Source organism: Balaenoptera ricei, chromosome 4, assembly GCF_028023285.1.
Source record: "Balaenoptera ricei isolate mBalRic1 chromosome 4, mBalRic1.hap2, whole genome shotgun sequence".
In the NCBI taxonomy this organism is placed as follows: domain Eukaryota; kingdom Metazoa; phylum Chordata; class Mammalia; order Artiodactyla; family Balaenopteridae; genus Balaenoptera; species Balaenoptera ricei.
In genome coordinates, this window is record NC_082642.1 from 144,719,256 (window position 1) to 144,747,067 (window position 27,812).

The 27,812-nt window shown below is 34.4% G+C and overlaps 1 protein-coding gene across 1 annotated transcript; it reads right to left on the bottom strand.

Moving 5' to 3' along the window:
- Window positions 1–10,674: 10,674 nt before the first annotated feature.
- Window positions 10,675–17,269, bottom strand: LOC132365523 (ubiquitin-like). The gene is made up of 3 exons (XM_059922235.1): window positions 17,205–17,269; window positions 12,534–12,681; window positions 10,675–11,086 (listed from the first exon to the last, which is right to left on the bottom strand). Exons 2-3 carry the CDS (start codon window positions 12,539–12,541, stop codon window positions 10,849–10,851), a joined length of 246 nt encoding a protein of 81 aa, XP_059778218.1. The 5' UTR covers window positions 12,542–12,681; window positions 17,205–17,269; the 3' UTR covers window positions 10,675–10,848.
- Between the last annotated feature and the right edge of the window lie 10,543 nt (window positions 17,270–27,812).

Below are 27,812 nucleotides of genomic sequence, written 5' to 3' on the forward strand. Positions count from 1 at the left end.
TCTGGACAAGAGTATGAGTGAGTGGAGGCCCACAGAACAGTTAACTCTGTGTCCTTTATTCATCATGAGGGTACAAATAAAGCATGAAACTATGTTGGACACTGTCTCTGTGTTCATTGGTTTGTTTTAATAAGACCACATATCTAGTATATTAGTTTCCTAGAGCTGCCTTAATAAATTACTATAAACTGGGAGGCTTAAAGCAACAGATATTTATTCTCTCACAGTGACAGAGATCAGAAGTCTGAAATCAGGGTGTCAGAAGGCAGTGTTAAAAGTCTTAATTCCAGATTAAAAAAAAAAAAAACAGATTTTTTAAAAGCTATTTTTTGAGAATAACTGGCCAACTAAAAGCACGAAAGGTCAGCATATATTCCCCCATCCTAATTTCCCTCTCTTGATACAAGGCAGGACACTCCTAAACCAGGCATCTACACACAGAATGGATATTGTTGGGAGTAAGTTGGGAGTGAGCCCCCTCCAATCAGGGATCGGATGCTGCAGAATCCCAACTTCAACTGCTTCTTCATGAAAACCCAAGGTGCACATCAAATCTCCATGCCTAATCTGAGGAAGCAGGACTTGCTCTACAGCAACTTTCCTCCACATCTAGGACTCAGACTTCTAAGAGAGTCTTGGTCCCCTATTGCCCACCTCCTCTGGTTGGTGTGCCCCATGTTTTCACTTTGCCTTTGGTAACTCCATTCCTTGCTTGGGGAAGCTAAACTTGTGGGCATCCTCTGGTTTCCAGGTGGCTTCAGGCTGCCCATGGGAAACACTAGCAGGAAGATAAAGAGTGAGAAGAGAGAAAGGGGGTATTTATTCCTTGAATTCTCTCCATGTTAGATAGCAGTAGGTTGACTGTGTCACTTTACTAAAAACAACGGCTCATGTTATCCAGCCCTGCTGATATAGTTTCTTTCTCACATGGTTCTAGTAACTGTTCCTTCCTCTAACTTTGTCAGGCCAAGGAGTAGTAAGGATCCCCTTGCCTTCCTTGCCCAAGGTTACTGGTCATCCCTCTTTGGCTTCACTAAACTCTGCCACAACTTTGTAATTAGTGCCTTTATTAAATATTTATCAGTTACCCAATGTATGTGTCCCTGTTTTTGCCTGCCTGCACTCAGATTGATAAAAATTGCTAGACCAGAAGAAAGGGCCTTCATTTTATAGATTTGTTCCTGCTTAAGTAGGAGCTTACTGTGCAGAGTCAACTACATCTACCACCTTCACTCATTTTGACCACCTTCATCCCCTACCTCTGGAAACCACCAATCTATTCTCTGTATCTATGAGTTCATTTTATTTGGTTTTGTTTTTGTTCTTTAGATTCCACATATAAGAGAGATCATATGGTATTTTTCTTTCTCTGTCTGACTTATTTCATTTAGCATTATGTACTCAAAATTTGGCAAGATTGTTGTCACAAGTGGCAAGATTTCTGTGGCTGAATAATATTCTCTTGTATATATATACATCTTTTCCATTCACCCATTGATGAACACTTAGATTGCTTCCATATCTTGGATATTATAAATAATGCTGCAATGAGTATGGGGGTGCATATACCCTTTCGAGTTAGTGTTGTTATTTTCTTTGGATAAATACCCAGAAGTGGAATTGCTAGATCATATGGTAGATCTGTTTTTAACTTTTTGAGGAAACTCCATACTACTTTCCATAGTGGCTGCACCAATTTACATTTCTACCAACAGTGCATAAGTATTTCCTTTCCTCCACATTCTTGGATACACTTATTTCTTATCTTTTTGATAATAGCCATCTAACAAGTGTGAGGTGATAACTCATTGTGGTTTTGATTTTTCTGATGATTAGTGATGTTGAGCATTTTCATGTACCTGTTGACCATCTGCATAACTTCTTTGCAAAAATGTCTGTTCAGATCCCCTGTCCATTTTTTAATCAGATTGTTTGGTTTTTATGTTATTGAGTTGCATGAGTTTTTTATATATTTTGAATATTAACCTCTTATCACATAAATGATTTGCAAATATTTTCTTCCATTTGCTAGGTTGCCTTTTTATTTTGTTGATGGTTATTCATCATTTTCTTTCACAACTTTGAATATGTCACTCAGAGCCTTCTAGCTTTCATAATGTCTAATGAGAAATCAATGAAAAATCTTAGCCACTCTCTTGTACATCATGAGGCATTTCTCTTGCATTGCTTTCAAGAGTATCTCTTTGTCTTTGACTTCAGACAGTTTAACTGTGATTTATCTAACTGTGGATCTCTTTGAGTTTTTCTGACTTGGAATTCATTGAGCTTCTTGGATGTGTAGGTAATGTTTTTCATCAAATTATGTGTTTTCAACCATTATTTCTTCAAATATATTTTATACCCTTCTATTTCTCTCGCTCTCTCTCCCCTCTCTTTTCGGCACTCCTGTTTTGCATATCCTCATATTCTTGATGGTATCCCACAAGTCTCTGAGACTTTGTTTTTCTTCATTCATTTTTTCTTTCTATTCCTTAGACTGGATAATCTCATTGACCTATCTTCAAGTTGGCTGTTTCATTATTTTCTGCCTGTCCAAATTCACTGTTAAGCTCCTCTAGGAAAATTTTTATTAAGTTATTATATTTTTTAATTCCATCATTTTATTTGTTTCTTTTTAATAATTTCTATGTATATTGATAGTCTCCATTTAGTGAGATATTATTCTCATATTTTCTTTTAGTTCTTTTGGACATGGTTATTTCAGTTCTTTAAACATTTTTAGGATGGCTAATTTGAAATCTTTGTCTAATAAGCAAAATCTAAGTTACCTCATAGACAGTTTTACTTATTGCTTTATTTCCCTTATTTATGGGCCATACTTTCTTTTTTCTTTGTATGTCTTGTACATGTTTGTTGCATTTAAATAATAAAATGTTAAAGCGTTTTAAATAATAAAATTTTCACAATTCTGAAAATTAAGTTCTTTCCTCTCCCTAGGGTCTATTGGTTTTGCAGTTTGTTGTTGTTTGTTTAGTATCTTTTCTGAACCAATTCTGCCAAGAATTTATTCTTTTTTATGTTTCGACACTGACATCTCTGTTCAGTGAGCTTAGTGGTTAGTGAATGATTGGACAGAGATTTCATTAAGTGCTTGGATCCAATCATTCTGCCAGTTTTTGCTGAGAGGCTTTTTGTGCATTTTGAGTCACACATCTATCACCCAGACTGGCAGTTGGAAACTGCTTAGCCCTCACTTCCAGCTTTCCCAGAGCCTCCAGGTCAGCCAGAGGTGAGAGCTTAGCCTTCTCATATCTTTCTTGAACATAGGCACTGTGCTTGGAATGTACACCACCATACACCTGTGTGTGAACTTTTATTTATTTAATTTTATTTTAGTCCCAGTAACTTGTCAAAACTTTTCGAAACCCCAGTGGACATCTCACTCAACAGCTTTTTCTTTTTCTTTTTTTTTATTGGAGTATAGCTGCTTTAAAATATTGTGTTAATTTATACTGTACAACAAAGTGAATCAGCTATACATATACATATATCCCCTCTTTTTTGGATTTCTTTCTTATTTAGGTCACTACAGAGCACTGAGTATAGTTCCCTGTGCTATACAGTAGGTTCTCATTAGTTATCTATTTTGTACATAGTATCAATAGTGTATATATGTCAATTCCAACAGCTTTTTCTTTTAAACTTCATGGTTTGCCTATTTTTGTTGTTGCTGATATCTACCACCTCAGGCTACCATGAAATTAAAAAAATTACCTCTAAATATTTTCAACAAGTGTCCTGGGGAAAAGGCTTTTCACGCTGGGCAAGGCCCAAGTTAAGTCACAGAAAGATAGAAGTAAGTGGGGTCTTCCAGTGAGTTATCCACCAGGTCAAATAATGATAATTCTCTGGGAACGAGACTTGTGGCTGCCAGACCATTAGTGTTCAGTGATTGAAGTCTATTTGTTTTTAGGGCTATCATGGTACTATAGACAGGAGAATGAGAATAAAGCTAGTTAAAACATTTAAAAACTCACCGCTTTTACCAAAATAAAGCCTTTTAAAATTTCCTTTCAAAAAATTTTTAATAAACCCTATCTAGTCTCCTAAAAGAATCTGATTAATTTCTACCGTTCCGTAAAATTTGGTTCAGATTGTTTTTGCCAGTTTTTTCATTGCTTTTATGGAGGAAATCATTTTCAGACGCCCTTACTTTACTATTTTCACTGATATCACTTCTCTTTCACATTATGGTAGAATTTATTATGAAATGAAAATATTTCATTAGCACTTGCAAATAAGTACTAATTATAAGATAAAAATAAGATTTCACATATATATGTATGTATATGTATATATACATGATTTAAGTCTAATTTATAATCAAGACTCAGTCTTAAACTTGGCATCTTAGGAAATACGCTTCAATATTTATAATAAGAAGGAAGTAATCTGTGCAGATGAGTGTCTGTTTCATTATTTTTCCCTAAGCAGCATCAAATTTGATATCTCACCATATTTAAACTAGGGTCAACTTAGGGAATTGTTATCTTCTAAGAAAAATATGGAAATTTCTCCCTTTCTCCTTGATCAAACAATATGATAGAATTTTGAAACTTTATTATAGGAATTAGTGAATGACTCATTATGCTATGACTATCCCAAAATAGAAATTCTCTGCCACTATACCCACAATATATGGCATCCTTGCTACCACAAGCATGATCATGATGACTACTAATAATCAGAGGGAAAATATTGATTCCATTTATGTCAGTAATAGCTGCATACATAGACATCATTCGTTTAATAAACATTAAACTGTAGGGCCCATGTAGGCAATAGTTGTATCTGTTTTATTCAGCATCAGATCCCCACACCTGAGCACACTTCCTCATGCATAACGGCTGCTAAATGACATACGGTGAATGACTCTTATGCTCAAATTCTATTCATTAATTCAAACATAATTTGCCTCTTGTGCGTAGGACTACACTCTCCTGCTTCTGTATTTTTACCCATAATAATACTGTACATATCAGTAAAATTTTGCAATTTACAAAAAAAATTTAAAACACCAAAGTTTCTCGCCTGAGACCCTGAAGGGAGCCAGGTTTTATGTTCAGTTTCATTGATAATCACATTTAGATTAATCATAGCCTGCTGTAATGATAAGCACATACATCTACAGCCCAGTGACCATTTTCCTTACCCACAGGCTAGGCTTGGCTTATTTATTAGATGACCTTAGGAAAGTTGCTTCATTTCACTTGGCCTTAGTTTCTACACCTTTTGAACATATAGCAAGTGTCTCTTCACAAAATTATGTCAGTTTTGAATGAGATAACCAACGTGTATGAACTTCACAAAGTCTAAAGTATGATCTCATTTTTTAGTAATATAGGTATGGGATATAAGCTTCTTCTCTTTGAAAACCAGCCATTTCTTCACTGATACCTTCTCCATCTTCAGAAATTATAAATTTTAGGTTAAATTGCACCATGTGAACTTATGTGAACACATTCATCATTATTATATTCAATGATTATGGGTACTCAAGAGAAAATTTCCATATTCAATTCACTTTTCAAAGCAGCCACCTCTGACTAACTACCCACCACTTCTCTACACTGACTATGTCTCAAATCCGGTAAAAATAAGGTCCTAAAACCTTGCCTGGACACATTGTTTCACAAACTCACAGGCATTACCTAAAATCATCTCCTTAATAATTATTCCTTAAGCTTCTTTTGGGGTCAGTAGTTTTAAAATAGGTTGAATCTCAGTAACCTGAACAGGAGGTGTCACCTATTAAGTAGCTAGCACAATCGCAGGAGATGGTTTTCACCCAATTGTTTAATTATCATTACTGTTTACTCTCAATTAGCGAAAAATGAGGATCTGAAGGAATAGAAAATAGGACAGTAGCAGGTACATTTATTTAGAGGGAGAAAAGCAGAAAAAAAAAGAAGAAGCAATGAAATGCATGTTTGGAGAGTTATATTTTGAAGACGGTATTTAAATAGAATCAAACTCAGTATAAAAGGTACTTTTACATCCTGAACCAATCATTAAGGCTAAATTTAAGCATCAATTTTCTTTCACTTATTGAATTAAAAGAGATATTTGAATCATAGTACGTTCTGTAAAACAAATGTTGATGGGGATGATTCAGTAGAGGGAGAAGCCAGAAATCATGGGTAAGAAGCCAGAAAGTATAATTTTCAGGAAAAGTTCTCTAGTAAGAGGATGGGATGTGGTTTGGTCTTTGGTAGGAACGTGAACAGACCAACCACTCTCAAAGAAAGGAAAGCAAAATCTATGATTTCAAATGCAATATGCTGACATATCTGGTGTGGAAGCATCAGGAAATTTTCTCTTTTGATTGATTTAATTTTCTCAGTGAAATGAAAAATCAGGTGATTAGCTGAGAAAGGAAGGGGAAGTATTGGAGGTTTAAAGAGAGAAGGAAAAGTATAAAATTCTGAAGGGCATAGAAGCCAAATAGGACCAAAACAGTCTTGTAAGGGATTAGGAGAAGGTTTTGCTTTTCCCAGCTCAGGAATTACATGCTACACTGTCCTGAAGCTGCTAATAGCCATCTTTCCAAACTTGCAGAAAAGTGTGACCGAAAACAAACCAGGACTGAAAAAAGCAGCCCAGATACGAAATGAGAAATGTAAAATTCTCATATTACTTTTCAAGGATATGGAATCAGCCAGGCTTGAACACAGGATTCCCCTGAACTTTTCTGTTACATGAGTGAACACATTCCTGTTTTGACTATTTGTTTGAGGTTTTTTTGTTTTTGTTTTGTTTTGTTTTTGTCACTTGCAATCAAAAGAGTACTTAATACATCAGATCACTAAGAAATAATTTATGAGGTTTTAAAGGATGAATTCTTAAAATGACCAGAAAAGTATATTAAAAACATAGGCTAGCAACTTGGTTATTAGGATGGGTTTTGGAGTCAGAAAACTGAATTTAAATTCTGACTGTTCCACTTAATGAGATGGGTAAAATTTGAATTTACTTAGTCTCTCTGATTTTCACATTTTCATCTGTAAACTGGATATAATGATCATAAGAGCTACCATGTACTAAGTCCCATGCATTATACCAATATTTTATGTACATTATCTTAATCACATCTTCCATTCACCACTGAAGCAGGTATTATCTCAGTTTTACACATGAGGAGAGTGAGATTTAGTGAGGTTAATCATCAGCCTAACATTCCACAACTAGTCAGATGGTATTGAACTCACGGTTATTTTATATCAAACTTAGAGTGACGGTAAGTCTCTGTTCACTTGGCCCATTTTAGTCTATGCCCGTTGTACCTGCATTCCATCTGATTAGCACACTCTTTCACTTGCAAAAAGTCTTAGATTGGACAACAAATTGTATGATCACTGTTGCAGTGACCAAGTTGACTTGAAGATTAGCTTGCTGGAAGCTTATTGGGATATGCTCTCTGGATCTCTACCAAAGGTGGGAGGAAAGGAAGCAAGATTGGGCAGAAAGAGGAACAAAAGATTCAGCCAACCCCACAGGGAGCTCTGAAGTTGGAATGGCCCTTTGGAGTTGTTACATTTGGTGCAAAGAGGAGGTCTGGGCCATTATGCTACTGCATCAACCCACTCATTGCACTGGGTCTGGCCCCAAGGTGGGAAGTGGTCTTGGACAAGATAGTGTTATTTACTAGAGGACAATTTCTTGAGAAAGCTGACAGCTGAGAGATTTTCTGCTGGGCAGCATTCCCAGTAGTTGGAGAAATAAGTCCTTCACAGCATCTACTATGGCTGTAAACATCCGTTATGCATGAAGCACTGCCTCCAGACAAGAGTTTCTTTATACAGTTGCCCTGAGGATTAATGAAAGTATACCTACATATCTTTAAAAGTACGTGGCATATATTAATATATGCCTGCATATATCTATATGCATATATTCAATAAATGGCAGCAATTATTATTGTTTTATATATCATATAGTACGTATTAAAATATAGTATATGTGGTATATAATACAGTATAAAGTTATCACTTCACAACAGAGAATCTGAAATAACAGAAAAATAAGATCTACAAAAAATTTTAGAAATTTATTTAGCTTGAGGGATTGCCAAGAGTAGCCCAGCACAGTGTTCTGTCTATAAATTTTCACAAAAAGCTGAAATCTGATGAGGGCCACATGAGCAGAAAGAATCCAGGTATGGGTAAGTTAAGGGAACCCCATATAATGAAGGAGTGTGGGTGAGTGGTAGGGAGGTACGGCTATTAAATGTGCTATTGAAATCCACTTGTTCTCATACTCAAAATCTGTTGACACCCTCAATCTCTTTAAAGACAAAGGGAGGAAAATGTTTTTCCCTAACAAATTGTGGTCTTGTTTAAGAACAAAGCCTAAAATTGGAGTAAACAGGAAGAAGGTCTGTCTGGGAACCCCATCCAACAACTTTACACTGACCATGTCTGCATTCTTACTGCCCTATTGTTAATCTACTCCCAAAATTGTATGGGGATTAACAGGGTCTTAAACTAAGTATATTAGCAGTAAAATTTAGGGTCCCGATTAAGTTAATCTCACATGATTTCAAAAAAGCCATCCCATCCCTCCAGGTTTGGGGGCCTTTAGAACATGCACACCTGTAACCAAGCAGGACCCTATGGGGCCTTCCAGGGATAGGCCATTCTCCCATATCCTCTCAGTTAGTTCCTCTCTGAAGTACCTGTATAACAGTATTTGATGCACATTTCCTGAGTTGTTTTACAGATGTGAAAGCCCCCCACCAAATGGAAGATATTAACTACTTGATGACCATGAACGCACAGCCCCAGACCTCCTGGAGCCTAAGGACTGAGAATGTTAACCCCTATGACACCACCCTGTTACTTCACCATCAGCCAGTCAGAGAACTGTTCATGAGCTGATCACATATCCTGCAACCCCTGTCCCTCACCTGGCTTTTAAAAATGCTTTGCTGAAACCCTTCAGGGAGCTCGAGGTTTCTTAGAGCATAGCCACCCACCTCCTTGCATGGCCCTGCAGTGAACCTTTCTCTGCTCCAAACTCCGATGTTTCAGTTTGTTTGGCCTCATTGCGCGTTGGGCACGTGAACTTGCATTAACACACCCGGAGCTAGATATTTGGAATTTCCAAGCAAAAATATTTAAAACTTTCTCTAGTCAGCTATATTAGGTAGAAAATGTCTTCATGGAGTAGCATCCTAGGCGATGCGTCAACTGTTAGTTGACTCTCCCTTGTTCTAGGTGTGACTGCCACTGCCATTGTCTCTTGCACTTTTCTATGTGGACCAAGACCATCAAATGAGTTTTTAGAACATAGGTAACTCTTACAAGTTTGAAAGATTAATTGAAGTTATTTCATATATTATATGGGGAAGTTTGAGAGAAATTTAATATTCAATTAGCAAATAATTTCAATACTATTTCATTTTTTTATTACTTTAACTTGCATTAATTTTGCCTCAATTTTAATCCCTGATTCTCCAAATTTTTCAGTGGTTTCTTTGGATAATAGGTATATTTTGGAATGTATACATGAGTTTTCAAAAGGAAAATAAAATGAAATATGATATTCTTCCTTGGAGTACATGTAAGTCAAATAAAATCAATATGAATTTCCATGTTAGCCCAGATTAATTGGAAAAAGACAAGATATTTTCAAACTCACTTTAAACATAGAGTAGATTTTCCTCTCAGGATAGCTTTTCATGATTTTGGTCCCCGGGAGAGAATGTGCCATGCTATGATTAAACCTCGTGAACCCTTGACCCTGGTACATATAAAGACAGCAAGAAGCAGGTCCCGGTTATTAAAGAAATCTTGACATAGACACATTCTTTCTTTTATAGTAAGAAACAAAAAGGTTTTCTTTACTCTGAGGAGAGACTATTAAAGCTGAATACTACAATGTTCTCTAAGGGGGAGAAAAGTTCATTTTCACACTCCAAGGGACGTGCATGTTTCACTCTATAATTTTTTCACATAAATTACACTACATTGAGACTATTATTTATGATGTTATAAAGAACAATAAAAAGTAAAAGCAGAATAAAACTATTAAGGATATGGACTGTTAAGTATTCTTATAAAAGGAAGAATCAGAAAAATTCCTGTTAGACTAGCTTCCAAAAACTTACTATTTAAATTATTATATGTAGGTGCCATGTAAAGTTATAAAGGGCAAAAATCAGGTAATTTTTCTGTTACAAATTATTCAAGCATTTATCATGTGTGGAAATAATTTAATTCACTGCAAATGACATGGACTAAAATGCAGACTACATTTACTATCAATCTTTATTTGAGGAAGATGAATTTTGTGATGCTATAAAATCATTATTTTATATATGATTTTATGTAAATATATGTCATTTAAGAATTAAATATATGTCATTTAAGAATGTTTCTTCCTTATTTCCTGTTGTAGTTTAATTTCCAAAGATATGGAAAACCCATACAAATAAGAAATGTTGTATTGATTTTGCTGTAACACAACTGTATAGTGACATGTTTGACTTGTTATTTATAGTGATTTATAATGATATTAGTCTTTTTCATGACTTGTGATGATATCACAAAATATTTGTTTACTTGCCTATATTTTGCTTTTCAGACAGCCTTGGAAAGAAGGAAAGGAAGAAAAAAAAACAGAAGGAAAGGAAGAAGGAAAGACAGAAGGAAGGAAGAGGGAAGGAAGGAAGAAGGAAGGAAGGAAGGAAGGAAGGAAGAAAAACATTAACATTTTGAACAGGTTCAGCTATTACTGAAACTGGTCATTTCTAATCTTAAATTGGGGCAAATGGCTAGAGTGCAGAATGATGCCATCACTGGGCATTATGAATGCAAGACTGAATAATTAACAGCCGCCTCTCAGACAGAGGACCAGGTGCAGGGTCGACTCTTTCTGGATGTTGTAATCAGAAAGAGTGCGGCCATCTTCCATCTGTTTGCCTGCAAAGAGGAGCCTCTGCTGGTCAGGGGGGATGCCTGCTTTATCCTGGATCTTGGCCTTCACATTCTCGGTGTCACTGGGTTCCACCTCCAGGGTGATGGTCTTGCAGGTCAGGGTCTTCATGAAGATCTGCATATCACCCCTCCGACACAGGGAAAGAATGAAAGGGAAAAAGAAAGAGAAAGAAGGAAAAAAGGAAAGAGGAAAGAAGAGAGAGATGGAGTAAATTATTAGATGGTAAAAGTACTGATATTTATGTGATTTTGCCAGTTATAGGTGGCAATTATAAAAATACAATTTCTCTCAAAATCAGTCCAAAACTACTGAGTAACATCGAACAAGAACTAGACAAAGGGGCAGACAGCTCTTGAGAGATCCTGCTTTCTTGTACATATAAACAATATTTAAAAATAAACAGGTAAACAAAAATCTACCAGGGAAATTGTATTCTTTTCAGAAGCACACTTTATCCTAGCATACTAGCTATCCTTGGCTTCATGTTTCAGAAATGCTAGTGCCCTGTTATTCAAGAGAATGAATTTGCAAGCAACAAAGTAAGAACTGAATGAATACTTTGGGATGATTAGTTAGGACAATTTTCAATTATTTAACATAATTTGCTTTTTTCAAATTCATGTTCCGTCTTAACACCCAAAAGCAAAAAGACCTTTTGATTCTGCATTTGATTTAATTAGTCTCAATCTGCTGTAAAGGTCATATTTTAGTCTCTCAGTCACATTAAAATTGAAGTAAGTAAAATCATAGGACCCACAAGCAGACAAGAATCTAATGTACTGATATAAAATGATCTTTGTTATTACAAATAAAAAAAATAGTTACTCATCTTCTTAGAGAGTCACAAAGCAAGAACAAGAATGACCCTTTATATTAAATCATTACACAAAATATCAGTCAACAATATTTTTTGTTATTTTATGCAAGTTTGATCTAGCTCTATTTTGCTGAATTTGCATTATATTTCTTCTTTCACTTCTCTCACTAAATGAAAAGAAAATAAATCATTTCCCTATTGAAGCATACACAGAGAAAAAGAAACTCAGCTCTTTACTAACCTAGCCATGGCCAAGTCACCAGTTATTGGATATTTGATTTCTATAACGTATCTAAAGTGTTTTCTTTTCTTTTTTTTTTTTTTTTTAATTTTGTTTATTTATGGCTGTGTTGGGTCTTCGTTTCTGTGCGAGGGCTTTCTCTAGTTGCGGCAAGTGGGAGCCTCTCCTCATCGCGGTGCGCGGGCCTCTCACTATCGCGGCCTCTCTTGTTGCGGAGCACAGGCTCCAGATGCGCAGGCTCAGTGATTGTGGCTCACGGGCCCAGCCGCTCCGCGGCATGTGGGATCCTCCCAGACCAGGGCTTGAACCCGTGTCCCCTGCATTGGCAGGCAGATTCTCAACCACTGCGCCACCATGGAATTCCCCTTCTTTTCTTTTTTTCCAACAAAGAAAACCTTTTGGAACTGAGATGTGGTACCCTGGAACTAATCTGGGATTACATTTGCTGTTTCTGTAAAAATATTTTATATTTGACATTCCAATAAACATTTTTGTTTCTGCTTCAAGGTGGCTTACTTAATCATTTGAGGCCATTAGCCTTCATAAGAAATGAAGGCATGCCAGCATTTCTGTAATTTTCCGGAGTCCATTTTTGCCACGTGCCTCTATTTATTCTTATTACACTCGCTAGCTCAGATGATTACCTGGGAGATGAGATGAATACCTGGGAGAAAGAGAAAATTAATTCAAAACATAATAAAAGTAAAAGAACTAATGAAAACACAAAACTATGTACCATACTAGGAATCCTGTTCCGTTATAAAGCCTACTTGTTCCTTTCGGTATGTATGAGTGTTAACATTTTCCAGCAATTGGATGAGAGTGTCTCTTTTATTAGTACTTCTATCCTTTGCATTAGGAAAAAAGTATTTTCTCCAAGAAATATTTGGTTCTAGAAATCTATTTTGATATGTATTGTAATACATAACACAAAAATAAAATAATTTATATTCTTATTAAAAGTTTCAGCCTCATTTCTTCACATATAGACACAAATACTAAAATGATAGGGTTATATTTCAAGCTCTTTTTAGTCTTAGAGAAGGTCAAATTAATTATATAAAATATTGTGAAAGAATCATTGGTCATTACAAAAACTATCTAAAAATTTGTTATCAAGCCACAACAGCAGTTCCTTCTCTATTCCTTTTTTCATTTGAAACCTATATGTACAAACTATTATAATACCCCTTGTTGGAGTCCAATTAAAGTTCTGCTCCATTACAGACCAGAATCCTTTCACTGTTTGGAGATCAAAAGCATTTCTCTCCTTGTGGCAAATGTAAATTTGATTACCTAATGCTAAAGAAGATTTGCTGGCAAAGGAAATGGATATGTTGGTAAAAACCACAAGAAGACTCTTCTCTTGACAGTGTGATTTGCATAGCTACATTTCCTTTTTCTTTATAATGTTACCAGTATCTTTTCAGTGCAAATGCTTGAATCGAGAAGTTAGCATGAGATCCATCACAGATTATAGGTTGTATTTGGCTAAAGGAAAGATTTAGAATGGCATATTTTTTTTTCTATTGACACTCTTTCCAACAGCTTACATAGTGACTGAAAAGGTCTTTACATCATACCTTTGCTAACATTAGATATCTAAGTAGTTTTGTTTAAAAAGCATAGAAAACCAATATTAAGGTTAGTAACATAAATTGTTTGTTTAAAAATATTCAGAAAAGTTTATTTGCATACTAAAGTACCAAGATATGATTCTGATGTTCCAAAATACAGTATTTTGTGCACATATGGAAGTGGGATCAAGGAAGAGATTAGACAATGTCTAGAAAATTGCCGGTGGGTTAAACACATTGAAATAATTTACCATAAAAAAACTATTTATTAATTTCAGTTTAACTATTATAAGAAAGTCATTTTAAAGATACCAATCTCAATTACGAACAGACAAGAGATAATAGATTATTTTAGAGTGTGTAATAGAGAAATACATAACTGTTTTATGTATGGCTTGAACCATAATGCCTTCTGGCCTTGCCACTCATAAGAGTTATTACCCAAACCAGGAATATCATTCTTAACCCTTTACATCTCCTCATTTTTCCACATAGAAGCAAACACTTCCACATTTTCTGATTTTTTTTGTATTCATTTGATATTTATCTCCATATTCCTAACTAACTGTATATGAAAGAATTAACTCAATAGGGGTGGGCGTTCAGATCATTCACACTCCCCCAAAATGCCTGTTTTCCGGACTGGCCTTTGGCCAGCTCTTGAAAATTAAACACTGGGCACTGGAAGTAAGGAAAATAGGGACACTTCTACTTTTATCATTTGGTTCCTAGAATCTCATGGTCTATCTTATTAGTCAATGACCATTGAGTCAAGAAGGTACATTCTGTATCACAAAGGACATCACTCCAGCTTCATGAATATTACCTTCAAGACTGTGCTTAGCTTCACTTTTAAAAATTATTACAACACTTTCTCAGGCCACCTCTTTTTGGATGATGTGGTATTAGTATGCAATGGCTTGTGTCCATTGTTATACCTCTTTCACCATAAAATAGGCTCCTTTACCTGAGGTTACATAATACAGAATTGTGTATCAGAGTATCTGTGAATCCTCAGGTGGTAAGCAGTACTATCCTATGCACTGGGAACAAGAAAAACAAACTTTCACCTGAGTCCAGTGGCTGACCTTTGAGGAAAGGATTCAGAATAATCAACTTGCAACCAAGGAGTTGGTTGGCCTCTTCAAGGGAGTGTCATATCGAGGCCGCATCATTGGTTTCTGATGACAGCAGAATGGATACTTTGCATCAGCAATAGCTATGTCAGCCTCTGTGAGAAGGAGTCCATGCTGCTGAGGTTGTCAGCAGGCACCATGGCTACCTCCACAATAAGCCCATTGTGCATGTGCAGGGTTGGCCTAAAAGAGATGCTGGCTGACCCTTGCTGAGCCAATCATCCTATTCTCCCAGCTATTTAGGGTCTACCCTCAGTGGGTGTCTCTGAGGGATACAGATAACAATTCACACACTTTCTACCCAACCCCATGTGTTCATCTACATGATTTTTCTTTTCCAAAATCAAGGAAATCAATTCAATGAAGACCAGTGTCTATTCCACTCTTGAATCTCACTCAGGTGCTGTGACTCTGTCATTTGCTCTTTTAGCTCAAAGTACTGGAATTCCTCCCTTGATCCTCCCTTTCTGCTCTTGTTAGATCCTGAGTATAATTTTTTGCCCGTTCCTTTCATCTTTCCCACAACTATGTTAGTAGATTATTGACTATATGCTCCTCATTTGAACATCTGAGGTGAAATCTGTTTCCAGACACACCCCTGACAAATATAGGCATATTTGAACACTTATTTAAGGGACGGTATCTAGGAGAAGATTATTTTGGACAAAGGCAACAGCAAGATCAAATACTCTGAGATTATAGCTTTCCTGGATATTTAAGCAACAAGAAGGCTAGCATGGCCAATTAGAGCAACCAAGAAGTTGAGCAGTAAGAGGTAAAGCCAGAGAAGAAATGTGGTCTGATAACTCACTACTTCTGGCACTCCATTCCTCTGGTTCCAAAATCCAGCACAGAATTCTGCTGACCACATTAGTCTAACTAGCTCAGACCAAAGTTGTCATAGGACAGGTAATGTTTTTGTTCTAGCATCTAAATCAGGGGTCTGCAAATGATGGCTCACTAGCAAAGTCTGACCCAGCCTCCTGTTTTTGTAAATACATTGCTACTGGAATACAGCCAAGAATGTTCATTTACCAAGTACCTGTTGTGATAAAAACAGCATGGCTCACAAATCCTAAAATATTTATTATCTGGGCCTCTACGGAAATAGTTTCCTGACACCTTGTCTCGGTGATAGAAAATACGCCATTCTCTCTAATCAGCAAAGACATAAAAGACAGTGTATGATTTTGTAAATTTTCCCCTGACCCCAATCTTATGGCTTAGGTCTGAGTTCCTGTTTTAGTAGAGGACTGAACACCTCAGTCCCTACTTTCTCTTCTCAAATGTTAATTGACATTTGTGAAGGGACTCACTTTCTGTCTGTGGCCTTGAATTCTTGGCTAATACCCTCTCCTTTCTAGAGGACTCTACTCTCTGACTGTCTTAGAATTTTCTGAGTGCTTGTCTGGAATTCAAACTTCTGTTAAACTTTGGCACCTTATGCTTTTATTTTCAAAAGGGCAGTGTCTGCTCCTTCAGTGCTTTCTGTTCTACAGAGTGTAGGGTGATTTGATCTCTGGGCCTTTCCCACTCTGCCTTGTTTTGCTGCAGGTAATTAGACAAGGTCCTAAGCAGACACTGAGTCTGCTTTGTTTAAAAATATTATTCCATTCCTATAAAAAAAAAAAAAACCCAATAGAGTGTAACTTGGTTTTTGGTACATTCTTGTCAAGTTAATCCAATTGAGAAATCTACATGAAAATGTGCTTTCTGATTACTGTCTTGGCTACTCATGCAGGATTTGTTTTTTTTAACCATTTTCCATTTTTACTGGCTTACCCAGGAGTACGATCAATGGAAACCGCAGCTTCTTTGTTAGTTGTAAAGGCTTTGGAAATCTTAATGAGAGTTATAATTGACGCACTCATAAACAACAAACTAAGAAAAAGTTAGTTGAGTAGTCATTCTAGAGCTGTAAAAGGAGCTTAGTCTCTGTTGTTGTTTTTTAATCTGTGACCTAACAATTCTATCAAGATCATTATCAATCATCATCATCCTCAACAAAACCAGAAGTTTATTCAGTTTCAGGAAATGGAAGCTGATAGAAATTGAATCCTTTGAATCCCTGATTTGAGATCATATTGATCTGACTCTAAAGTCTATCTCATAATATCATCAGTTTTTATATAGATATTAATATTAATGTGAAACAGGTCTCACAATTAAAGGGACTAGAGCCTAGAACTGTATTTGTAAGAAACCAAGACAATCTCACTTGATAACTTTACCTTATACAGTAATATTGGCTTCCAGTTCCCGTAAGCGCTGCCGCTGCCTGGTTTTGTTTCTCCAAGATAAAACAAAACATTTGCTTAACAAACAAAGTACTCAGATTACAAGAGAACTCCTCAAATCAAACATATACAGTGCAACTGCACTGCAAGAGCTGTTTGTGCAGGCATTTTCACTGAAATCACCAAATAAAATATATATTATTACATGAACTGTACTTTATTAAATTGTTTACTTACAGACAAGCGTCAAGATGTCTCCATAATCTGACATTTAGCTAAGGGAGACTAATACTATTCAGAAGTTTCTTCTTCTAGTTGCCTAAGTAATTTGGCTGCGATGAGCATGAAGAAACCTAAGGTGCTAATTCAAACTTATAAATAATTCTCTAAACACCAAACCCTTTCGTGTGGACTGCGAATATGTTAATAAGTTGTTTTCAGTCTGGCAAAACGATTAATGTTTTGTCTTGAACTGAAACATTTTGATTACAACAAAATATAAAATCTAGGGAAGTCTTTTTTCAATGCCAATATTTTTTGTTTTTAAAAATCCTTATACATACTTTCCTATTTGCTGAGGGAGAGATTTAAGCAATTAGGGAATGATTAACCACGGCAAATGAAAAGTAGTTGTATAAATAGTGTATGCTTGCTTTGTGATGTTTCTAAGGGTTTGTAAAGAAAAGTATAAATTCAATGTTAATATTTTTCCATTTACAGATATGTGCTTAATTATGTGATATTACATTAAATTAGCTAATATTATATAGAATTAATTATATTCCAGGTATATAACACACATCTTTTTTTCACTTGATTGATGTTTTATTCTTAAAAAATAAAGACAGTTGTCCCCATTTTACCAATGAATATATTAAGGTTGAGGAATCTAAGGGAGATGCCAAAAGTCAAAAAGCACTAGAATCAGACATAAATTAGTCAGACTACAAAACCTATGCCAGTTTTCCTAGACTAGGATATGTATTAAGTATTTTTATCTGAATTGCTTAAATGTGGGCATCAAAGTCCCAAGTGTATAATAATTTTAGTTTCTGTTTCTACATATATGAAACTCATTGAGTGAATTTTCACAACTGAGAACACAATGGTAAAAGAGAAACTTGGTTTTTTCGGTTTCCTTTATAAATTCTGACTTGAATTTATTTTACAAACAGTTTGAATTTACCAGCATGTTGTAGCTCAGTAATTATGTTTTGGTACAGTGACTTTTACCTGCAATCTGCATTTTATAAAAGACATTTCCGTAAAAGGAAACAAGTTTTAATGAGTAAGCTATACAGAAATTTTCATCTCACACTTTACAATGAGTATTACTGTTCTTATAATTTGCACTTCTCAGTCATAAGACATCCCTTTGTGGTTGTCATAATTGGTCTAATGAATTTCTAAAAATAAATGAAAGTCTAATTTGATCCAGTGCCCATGAACAATCCACTTATTCATACAATTCACTGACCTGCTTTGAAGACAAACCATGCCAAAATGAAGTCATGCTTTTCTACTAAGTGTGTTGCCTCAGTGAGAGCTTTTGAATGGCCTGTTCTTAGGTTTATAGTGGGGATTTCCAGTGACAAAGAAACACAATTTGATCTCATAACCCTAGACACCACAGACTTATTTTAAATGACAGAAACAAGATTGGAAGAAAATCTGAGTCATTCTACCATCAGAATTTTCCACCCAGTGGAAAACTTACTGATCATCTTGGATTTGGTCAGTTTAGGAACATGACAGGATACTCTACAGGTGGCAGAGTTAAGCATTCAAATCGTTTCTCTAACTAGGCACAAATCAATACCTCTGGATGTCTAGCACCCCTTATCACAGAATTATCCATCCAAAGGTTCCCAAGCAAATGTTCCCTTTTTTTGAAATTTTTTACATTGATACTCGTTAAAGACCTTTGAATGAAGGACACTTTTTATTGTGTTAAGACACTAATCTCTGGTTAGGACTGTGTGTGTGAGAGAGAGAGAGAGAGAAAGAGAAAGAGTCAGAGCGAGAGTGAGAGAGATAGAGAGAGAGAAATGTGTGTGTGTGTTGGGGGGCATTTGTGATGTACAATCACGTGATAACGTTACAAGAGAGATTTATCACAGATCATCTGTATTTTTCATAATTCCTTGAATGGTGGCTGAAGGTAAAGAATGTCCTTGTTCTATATTTCATCTTTGGCCACCAATATAATAGCATCAGTTTTCACATTGCTTTTGAACACTAATCGTACTAGTGTAAAAGATGAAAATTCATTGAATGTTTTCACTAAGAATAAAATTCTCTTACACTAGCAAGAATTTTGTCAATAATTTTCACTAGTGTCTGTCACCAGCCAGAATTTTGCCAATGATTTTCCAAAATCAGATTCCACAATTTGACCTTCTATATGACACTCACCCACCGAAATCCTCAAGAAGGGATAACGTTAAGATTGAGACATAGGGCATAATAAAAAATTTTTAAAACTGAATGATTTCTTCTTGACAGTTGTAGAAATTGGAAAAAGCCCACATTTTTCTCTTTATCAATTAAAATATGCCTTTAATGACAGTAAGGATTATGAGAATATTATGGACAATTGTATGTCAAAAAATTTGATAACCTAGATGAAATGGATAAATTCCTAGCAGTACATAAATTACCGAACATGACTCAATAAGAAATAGAAAATCTCATAGTCCTATAATAATTACATAGCCTAAACCAATAATCAAAAATTCCCCAACAAAGAAAAGCCCAGGATCAGATGGTCTCACTGGAGATCTCTATTAAACTTTTAAAAAAGAATTAACAGAAATCCTTTTCAAATTATTCCAAAAATAGAAGAGGGGGATACACTTCTTAAATGATTAAATAAGGCCAGCATTATCCTGATAATAAAGCTAGACAGAGACTTATTAAAAAAAAAGGAAATTACAAACCAATATCCATTATGAATATACATACAAAAAGGAAATTAATAAACGATCCCATTTACAGCATCATCTAAAAGAACAAAACATCTAAGAATAAATTTAACCAAAGAGGTAAACAATTATACACTAAAAACTACAAAACACTGTGAAAGAAGTTAAAGAAAACTTAAATAAATGGAAAGATTGGAAGACTTAATATTGTTATGATTCCAGTACTACCCATAGTGAATAAAATTGAGAGTCCAGAAATAACAATGCAATAAAGTTAATAGTACAGAAATAAACCCATTTATTTCTGGACAATTGATTTTCAACTTGATTTTCAAGGGTTCCAAGTATATTCAATGGAGAAAGAATAGTCTCTTCAACAAATCGTGCTGGGACAACTGGATTTCCACAGGCAAAAGAACAAAGTTGGGCCCTTGTTTCACACTATATAAAAAATTAATTCAAAATTGATTAAGGAGTTAAATATAAGATCAAAACCATAAAACTCTTAGAAGAAAACATAAAGGTAGGTTTTCCCAGTCTTGTATTGGCATTGGATTGTTTGGTATGATGCCAAAAGTAGCAACAACAAAAGATATGACACACAAATTGGACGTCATCAAAATTAAGAATTTTGTGCATCAAAGGACATTATCAAGAAAGTGAAAAAATGACTTACAGAGTAAGGGAAATATATGCAAATCATATATCTAATAGGGCTTTACTATTCAGATTATATAAAGAATACCTACAATGCAACAATAAAAAAAGAAAAGAACTAAAAATTTGATGAAGGATTTGAATAAACATTTCTCCAAAGAAGATATACAATAGCCTATAACCACATGACAAGATGTTTAACATTGTTAGTCATTGGGGAAATGCAAGTCAAAACCACAGTGAGATACCCCTTCAAATCTACCAGAATGACTATAATTAAAATAAAAAGGGGAAATAAAAAGCGTTGATGAGGGTGTGGAGAAATTTGAACCCTCTGACACTGATTATGAGAATGTAAAGTGGCGCAGCTTATGTAGAAGATAGTTTAGCAGCTTCTAAAGAATTAAACATAGAATGATCATATGACCCAGTAGTTCCTCTCCTAGGTATATACCCAAAATAATTGAAAGCAAAGTTTCAAACTGACACCTGTATGCCAATGTTGATTATCCACAAGAGCCAAAAGGTAGAAACAAACCAAATGTCCACCAACAGATAAATGAATAAACAAAATGTGGTATATACATACTTTATTCAGCCACAGAAAGGGCTGAAGTTCTGACACATACTACGACATTGATGAACCTTGAAAACATTATGCTAAGTGAAATAAGCCAGACACAAATGGGCAAATATTGTATAATTCCACTTATATGAATTATGTAGGATAGGCAAATTCACAGAGATAGAAAATAAATTAGAAATTACCAGAGGCTAGAGAAAGAAGAGAATGGAGATGATTACTTAATAGGTTTCTGAGTTGAGAGTTTCTGTTTTGGTGATGAAAATTTTTAGAAATAGCGATGATGGTTGCACAACATTAAAAATGTAATCAAAACCACTAAATTGGACATAAAAATGGTTAAAATGACAAACTTTATTTTATGTATGTTCTACCACAGTAAACAAAGGTAAAAAGATAGAAAAGCAAAGCGGAGCAGGTGAGGTTCTGATCTTAATAAGTCAACATGATATTCTAACTAGTGTTGATTTTATCCTGTTTAATTTATTCTGGTTAATTTAAATTGGAAAAAAGGAAAATCAGATTTACATTTTATAAAAATATTCTGGAAACAAAAAGAAAATCAGCGATTAGAAGAATAAATTAAAAATATTATTCAACTATATGCTGTCTAAAAGAGACATGTTTTATATTCAAAGACACAAGTAGGTTGAAATTAAAAGGATGGAAGGTTATGCAAACAGTAACCAAAAGAGAACTGGAGTGGCTATACTAATATAGACAAAATAGACTTTAAGATAAAAATTGTTACTAGAGGCAGACATTTTAGAGTGATAAGAGAGTCAGTAAATTGGTTAGCAAGACATACAATTATAAATGTATATGCACCTTACAATAGAGATTTGAAATACATGAAACAAAAATGGACAGAATTGAAAAGGAAAATAGACAATTCAACAATAGTTGGAGATTTCAATACCCCCTTTTTCAATCATGGTTAGAACAACTAGGCAAAAATTAACAAGAATCAACACTAAAAACCAGCTAGAACTATAAGACGTAAGAATAACCATAACCCAAAGCAGCAGAATACACATTCTTCTCATGTGCACCTGGGACATTCTCTCTCCTAAATTATATAGTAGGTCATAAAATAAGACTCAATAAATAGAAAGGATTGAAATCATGTTTTCTGACCACAGTGGAATGAAATTACAAACCAATTACAGAAGGAAATTTCGAAAATTCCTGCTATAGTCTGAATGTTTGTGTCCCCACAAAATTCGTATGTTCAAATTCTAAGCCCCAAAGGTGATGGTAGGTGGGGCCTCTGGGAGGTGCTTAAATCATAAGAGGAAACCTTCATGAATGAGATTAGTCCCTTATAAAAGAAGATCCAGAAAGATCCCTAGCCCTTCCACCATGTGAGAATACAATAAGAAATTGGAACAGAGGCCTTGCTTGACTATTCTGGCACACTGATCTCAGACTTCCAGCCTCCAGAACTGTGGGAAATAAATTTCTTTTGTTTATAAGTTACCCAGTCTGTGGTATTTTGTTATAGCAGTCCGAATTGAACTAAGACATTCCAAATATGTGGAAATTAAAAACACACTCCTAAATAATCAATGGGTCAAAGCAGAAATCAAAGAAAAATTAGAAAATACTGTGAGATGAATGAAAATGGAATTACAACATCCCAAAACTTAAGGGTTATACCTAAAACAGTGTGTAGAGAAACATTTACAGTGGTAAATGCCTATACTAAGAAAGAAAAAGAACTCAAATCAATAATGTTAAGAAACTTTCTTGTTAAGAAACTAATAAAAGAAGAAGAATCCCTAGCCAAAATGAGCGAAGGAAGGAAATAATGAAGATTAGAATGGAAATAAATAAAATAGAGAATGAAAAAAAAAGAAAAAAAAGCCCCAATGAAATAAAAGATAGTTCTCTGAAAATATTAACAGAAGTGACAAAGCTTTAGCTAGACTGAGCAGGAAATGAAAGGAGACTCAAATTACTTAAATCAAGAATGAAAAGGGGAAACATCATTACTGAATTTACAGGCACCACACAAGGTTTATCAGGGAATACTATGATCAACTGTATGCCAGCAGATTACATGACCTAGATGAAATGGACTCCTAGAAAGACACAAACTAATGAAACTGACTCAAGAAGGAATAGAAAATATAAATAAACTAATAACAAATAAAGAAAATGAATTAGTAATTAAGTCACTGCTGCAAAGAAAAACCCCAGCCCAAATGGCTTCATTGGTGAGTTCTATCAAATGTTTAGAAAGAAGTAATATTAATCCTTCACAAATGATTGCAAAAATTAAAAATAAAAGTAGAGCAAACACTTCCCAACTGATTCTATGGGACCACTGATACCCTAATTCCAATACCAGACAAAGATATCATAAAGAAAGAAACTACACACTAAAATACCTTAAGACTACAGACACAAAAATTCTCAAACAAAAAAAAAAAACTAGCAAGCTAAATGGAGAATATATAAAAAAGGATTGATTATCCATTATGACCAAGTAGGATTTATCCCAGGAATACAAACATGGTTTAACATTTAAAAAGTCAACATAATATAATATATCAACAGAATAAAGGGCAAGAAACACATAAGCATCTCAATAGACACAGGGAAAGCATTTGACAGAATCCAACAGTCAAAAAACTAAAAACAATATAAATACTCCACAAAATATAACTAGAAGAGACTTGCTAAATCTGATAAAGGACATCTACTAAAACCCAAAGCCAACATAATACTAAATGGTGAAAGACTGAATGCTTTACCTTTAAGTTCAGGACAAATCAAGGATGTCCATTTTCACCACTTCTATGCAACACTGTAGTACAGGTTCTAGCCAAGTCAATTTGGCAAGAAAAATACATAAAAGTCATCCAGATTGAAAAGAAGAAATAAAACTCTATTAGCATATGATATGATATTAGACAGAAAATCTTAATGAAGACACACAAAAACGCCTCTTAGAACTAAAATATAAATTCAGTATGATTTCAAGATACAAGATGAATATGACAAAATAATTGTATTTCTGTACTCTTTCAATGAAAAATCCAAAAATGAAATAAAGGAAACAATTTAATTTACAACATTAAAAAGAAAAAAGGAATTTAGGAATGAATTTAACAAAAGGAGAAAAGACATGTGCATTGAAAAGTAAAAAATATTGTTGAAAGAAGTTAAAGATGACCTAAATAAAAGATAAGACATCCCATGTTCATGTATCAGAAGATTAATATTGTTAAAATGGCAAAACTCCCAAATTAATCTGTGACTGCAATGCATTCTCTGTCAAAATCCAAGCTTCTTTTTTCAGAAATTAACAATGTTATACTAAGATTAATAAGGAATGCAAGAGACCCACAATATCCAAAATAATCTTGAAAAAGAACAAAGTTGGAAGCCCCTCAATTCCTGGTTTCAAAACTTACTACAGAGCTATATTACTCAAGAAATTGTAGAATTATCATAATGATAGACATATAGTTAACTGAAATATAATTGAAAATCCAGAAATAAACTCATTTATTTATGTTCAATCATTTTTTTGGTAAGGTTATCAAAGAAAGGAAAAGAGGGACTTCCCTGGTGGTACAGTGGTTAAGAATCTGCCTGCCAATGCAGGGGACACGGGTTTGAGCCCTGGTGCAGGAAGATCCCACATGCTGTGGAGCAGCTAAGCCTGTGCACCACAACTACTGAGCCTGTGCTCTAGAGCCTGCGAGCCACAACTACTGAGCCCACGCACCGCAACTACCGAAGCCTGTGAGCCTAGAGCCGGTGCTCCGCAACAAGAGAAACCACCGCAATGAGAAACCTGCACACCGCAACAAAGAGTAGCCTCCTCTCGCCACAACTAGAGAAAGCTGGTGCGCAGCAACGAAGACACAGCACAGCCAAAAAATTTAAAAAGAAAAAGAAAAGAAAGGAAAAGAAATCTTTTCAATAAATGGTGCTTGGAGAAGTGAATATCCACATTCACAATAATGAAGTTGGACAGCTACTTTATACCATAAGGTGTAGTTAGGTATAATGATACAATAAAAGTTACATTTTTACAAATTTATCCACAATTTTGATAGCAAATACAATAAATATATTGGCAGCAAGATTTTTAAAAATTAATCTAATTATGAAAAGGTAATAGTTCACTTAAAAGAATTTACAAGACCATAAAAGGATACAAAGTAAAAATCAAAACTCCTTTTTCCTCCTCTCCCACAGCCTGCACAGGAGTCAACCACTAAAACCAGCTTCGTGTGTGTAGGTTTGCATATGTGTGCATTTATGGATACTTCCAAAGAAATTCTGTACATGTAAAAGAATTGTTATATACAAATGTCTGCACTTAGCATGTAGTATCCTGGAACTTGCTTTCTGCTCTGCACCTCCCATCAAGTGAACACTGCATATTAACAAACCTTACATACTTATGAAATGTTATAATTTTATGCTATTTAATTATTTTATATCATATATAAATTATGATTCTCCTTGAATGTTTGTGACAAAATTATTCTAACAAGACTTCCTTTGATGTGTGTTTATGTTTCCAAATAAAGTAGTAATACTTTTAAATTTAAAAATGCATTATCATTAGTGGTAATAGAAAAATTGTGGTAATAATGTCTTAATAGCCTTTTCTAAATCTACTTCTCTTTCAATATAACATCCTGCTCCCTGCTGCATTGAAAATGCCATTGGCATAACTTGAAATTCTGTATTTTGTGGTTCCTTTATTTCGAGATTTTTTAAAAATAATTTGATTGTTGTCTCTTGCACAAATAAATTAGATTTTCCAAATCCTATAATTTCCATCTTACTTACTTTCACTGAACTGCTTAAACCCTCTTAAAGAAGTCTCTGGGAATTTTCATTTGCTAAATTATTTATTATTTTTTTGTTCTCCTGCTTTCTTCCCTTTTTCATTTTGCAATCTCCAAACTCTCTTAAACTCTTTTATTTCCTATAATTATTCTTTCCTTTCTCATTAAGACTTCTTATTTTTGAATTTGTATCAAAATTATGCCTAAAATGGATTTCATTGAATATCAAAAGCCTCAAACAGTAAAACAAATAAAAATAAGCAAACTGTTCACCATTTATAGTTCTGATGGAAGGGAAAATGTCAAAGGAAATGGAAAACATGAAACCAGCACACTTGCAGGCTGAAATTCATGTAATGACTATGTCAGGTCTCTTGTTTTATTTACATGTGGAAATTATGTTTTAGTTCCACACAATACTGAGTAGAAGCTGCAAACAAAGTACAGATGTGCCCAGGAACAAATATATGGTTGTTATGTTTAATTTGCTTGCATATATTCTCTAGTGTTCTTTGTCCTCCAATAGTCTTAAATTCAGGTCAAGATTTTGTAAGAACAGTTATGGGTTTTACAATGTACTAGCTGAGTTATTCCTAATGTGCTAACAGTGACTTAAATGAAACGTATTTGTACAACCAACATAAAGTATTTACAATGTGTGAAAAGACTAGTTATCTAGGTTAACTTGGCTTTATTAAAATGATGGCATTTAAGTCAATGTACACAATGAATTAAATTTGCTGAATATATATATATATATATTCATGACATTGGATGATTTTTTTGGAAAGAAATCTGAACATTTATTAAGCTTTTACTGTATGGTTAAAAATTATACCCTCTTCGATCATTGCACACTCTTTTTCCTGGTATTAAAGAAGAAAGCTCAGTCAAACTTACAGTGGAGACTTGCCTTTTAAATGATTGCTTTTAAGAATAGTTGCATTACTTCTCAGCCTTTTGGTCTTTTGGCTAAGATCATGTGTGAAAAATAGTTGTGTTCTGTTTTTACACTTAACTGCTAGTTTTAAAGTTATTCATTCCTTGAATTAAAAAGAATAAAAAACTGAATGAAATTATAAAATTTTCAGCCAATATTTTCATACTTTTGGTAGTATAAATTACAAAAAGTATATCACAAATGTGCCTATTATGATTGATCACTGGATGTTACACAGCATCTTTCTATAGGTAATAAGGAGTTTATTGACACAAAGGGAAAGGTTTTTAAAGAGATATTTTAAAATAAAATCAAGTAACAAAACATGAAACTGGCAAAGAAAATAGATTTATTAGGACCAAAAGTCCTTAAGGCCTGTCAGAGATATTAAGTTGCCTTTAAACCTGTTTAAAGATCCCACTCTGATTCTTCAGCTACCCACTTCCAAATCAATCAGGGGAGAACTCACCAATTCCGTTTGAATAAATACTGCTCTGCCTTCACCACCACATAGACACATTTTATGTATAAATATTAGCATTACTTTAAATTACAAATAATTGGAAAATAATTAAATAGCTAATGATTTAAAAGTAACATCTGAATTAAGATCTATCCAAATATTGCAATATTTTCTAGCTATTAAATATATGTGTCAAAAAATATTTAATGTCCCAGAAAGCATTTTAAATGGTGTTATATCAATAAGTAAAGGAAACACACACAAAATATAAATCCTAAATGAGTCTAGAAAGCCAATAAAAAAAGAAAATATTTGCATTGGTTAACTTCCCTCAAAAGTATTGGTGATTTTACTTTTTTACTTTTTTAAAATAAAAGAGGCCTGTATTAATGTTTACTGTTTTCCTATAAAATTTAATTTATTAATAAAAATGTTTCATTCATTGATAAAACACACTATCT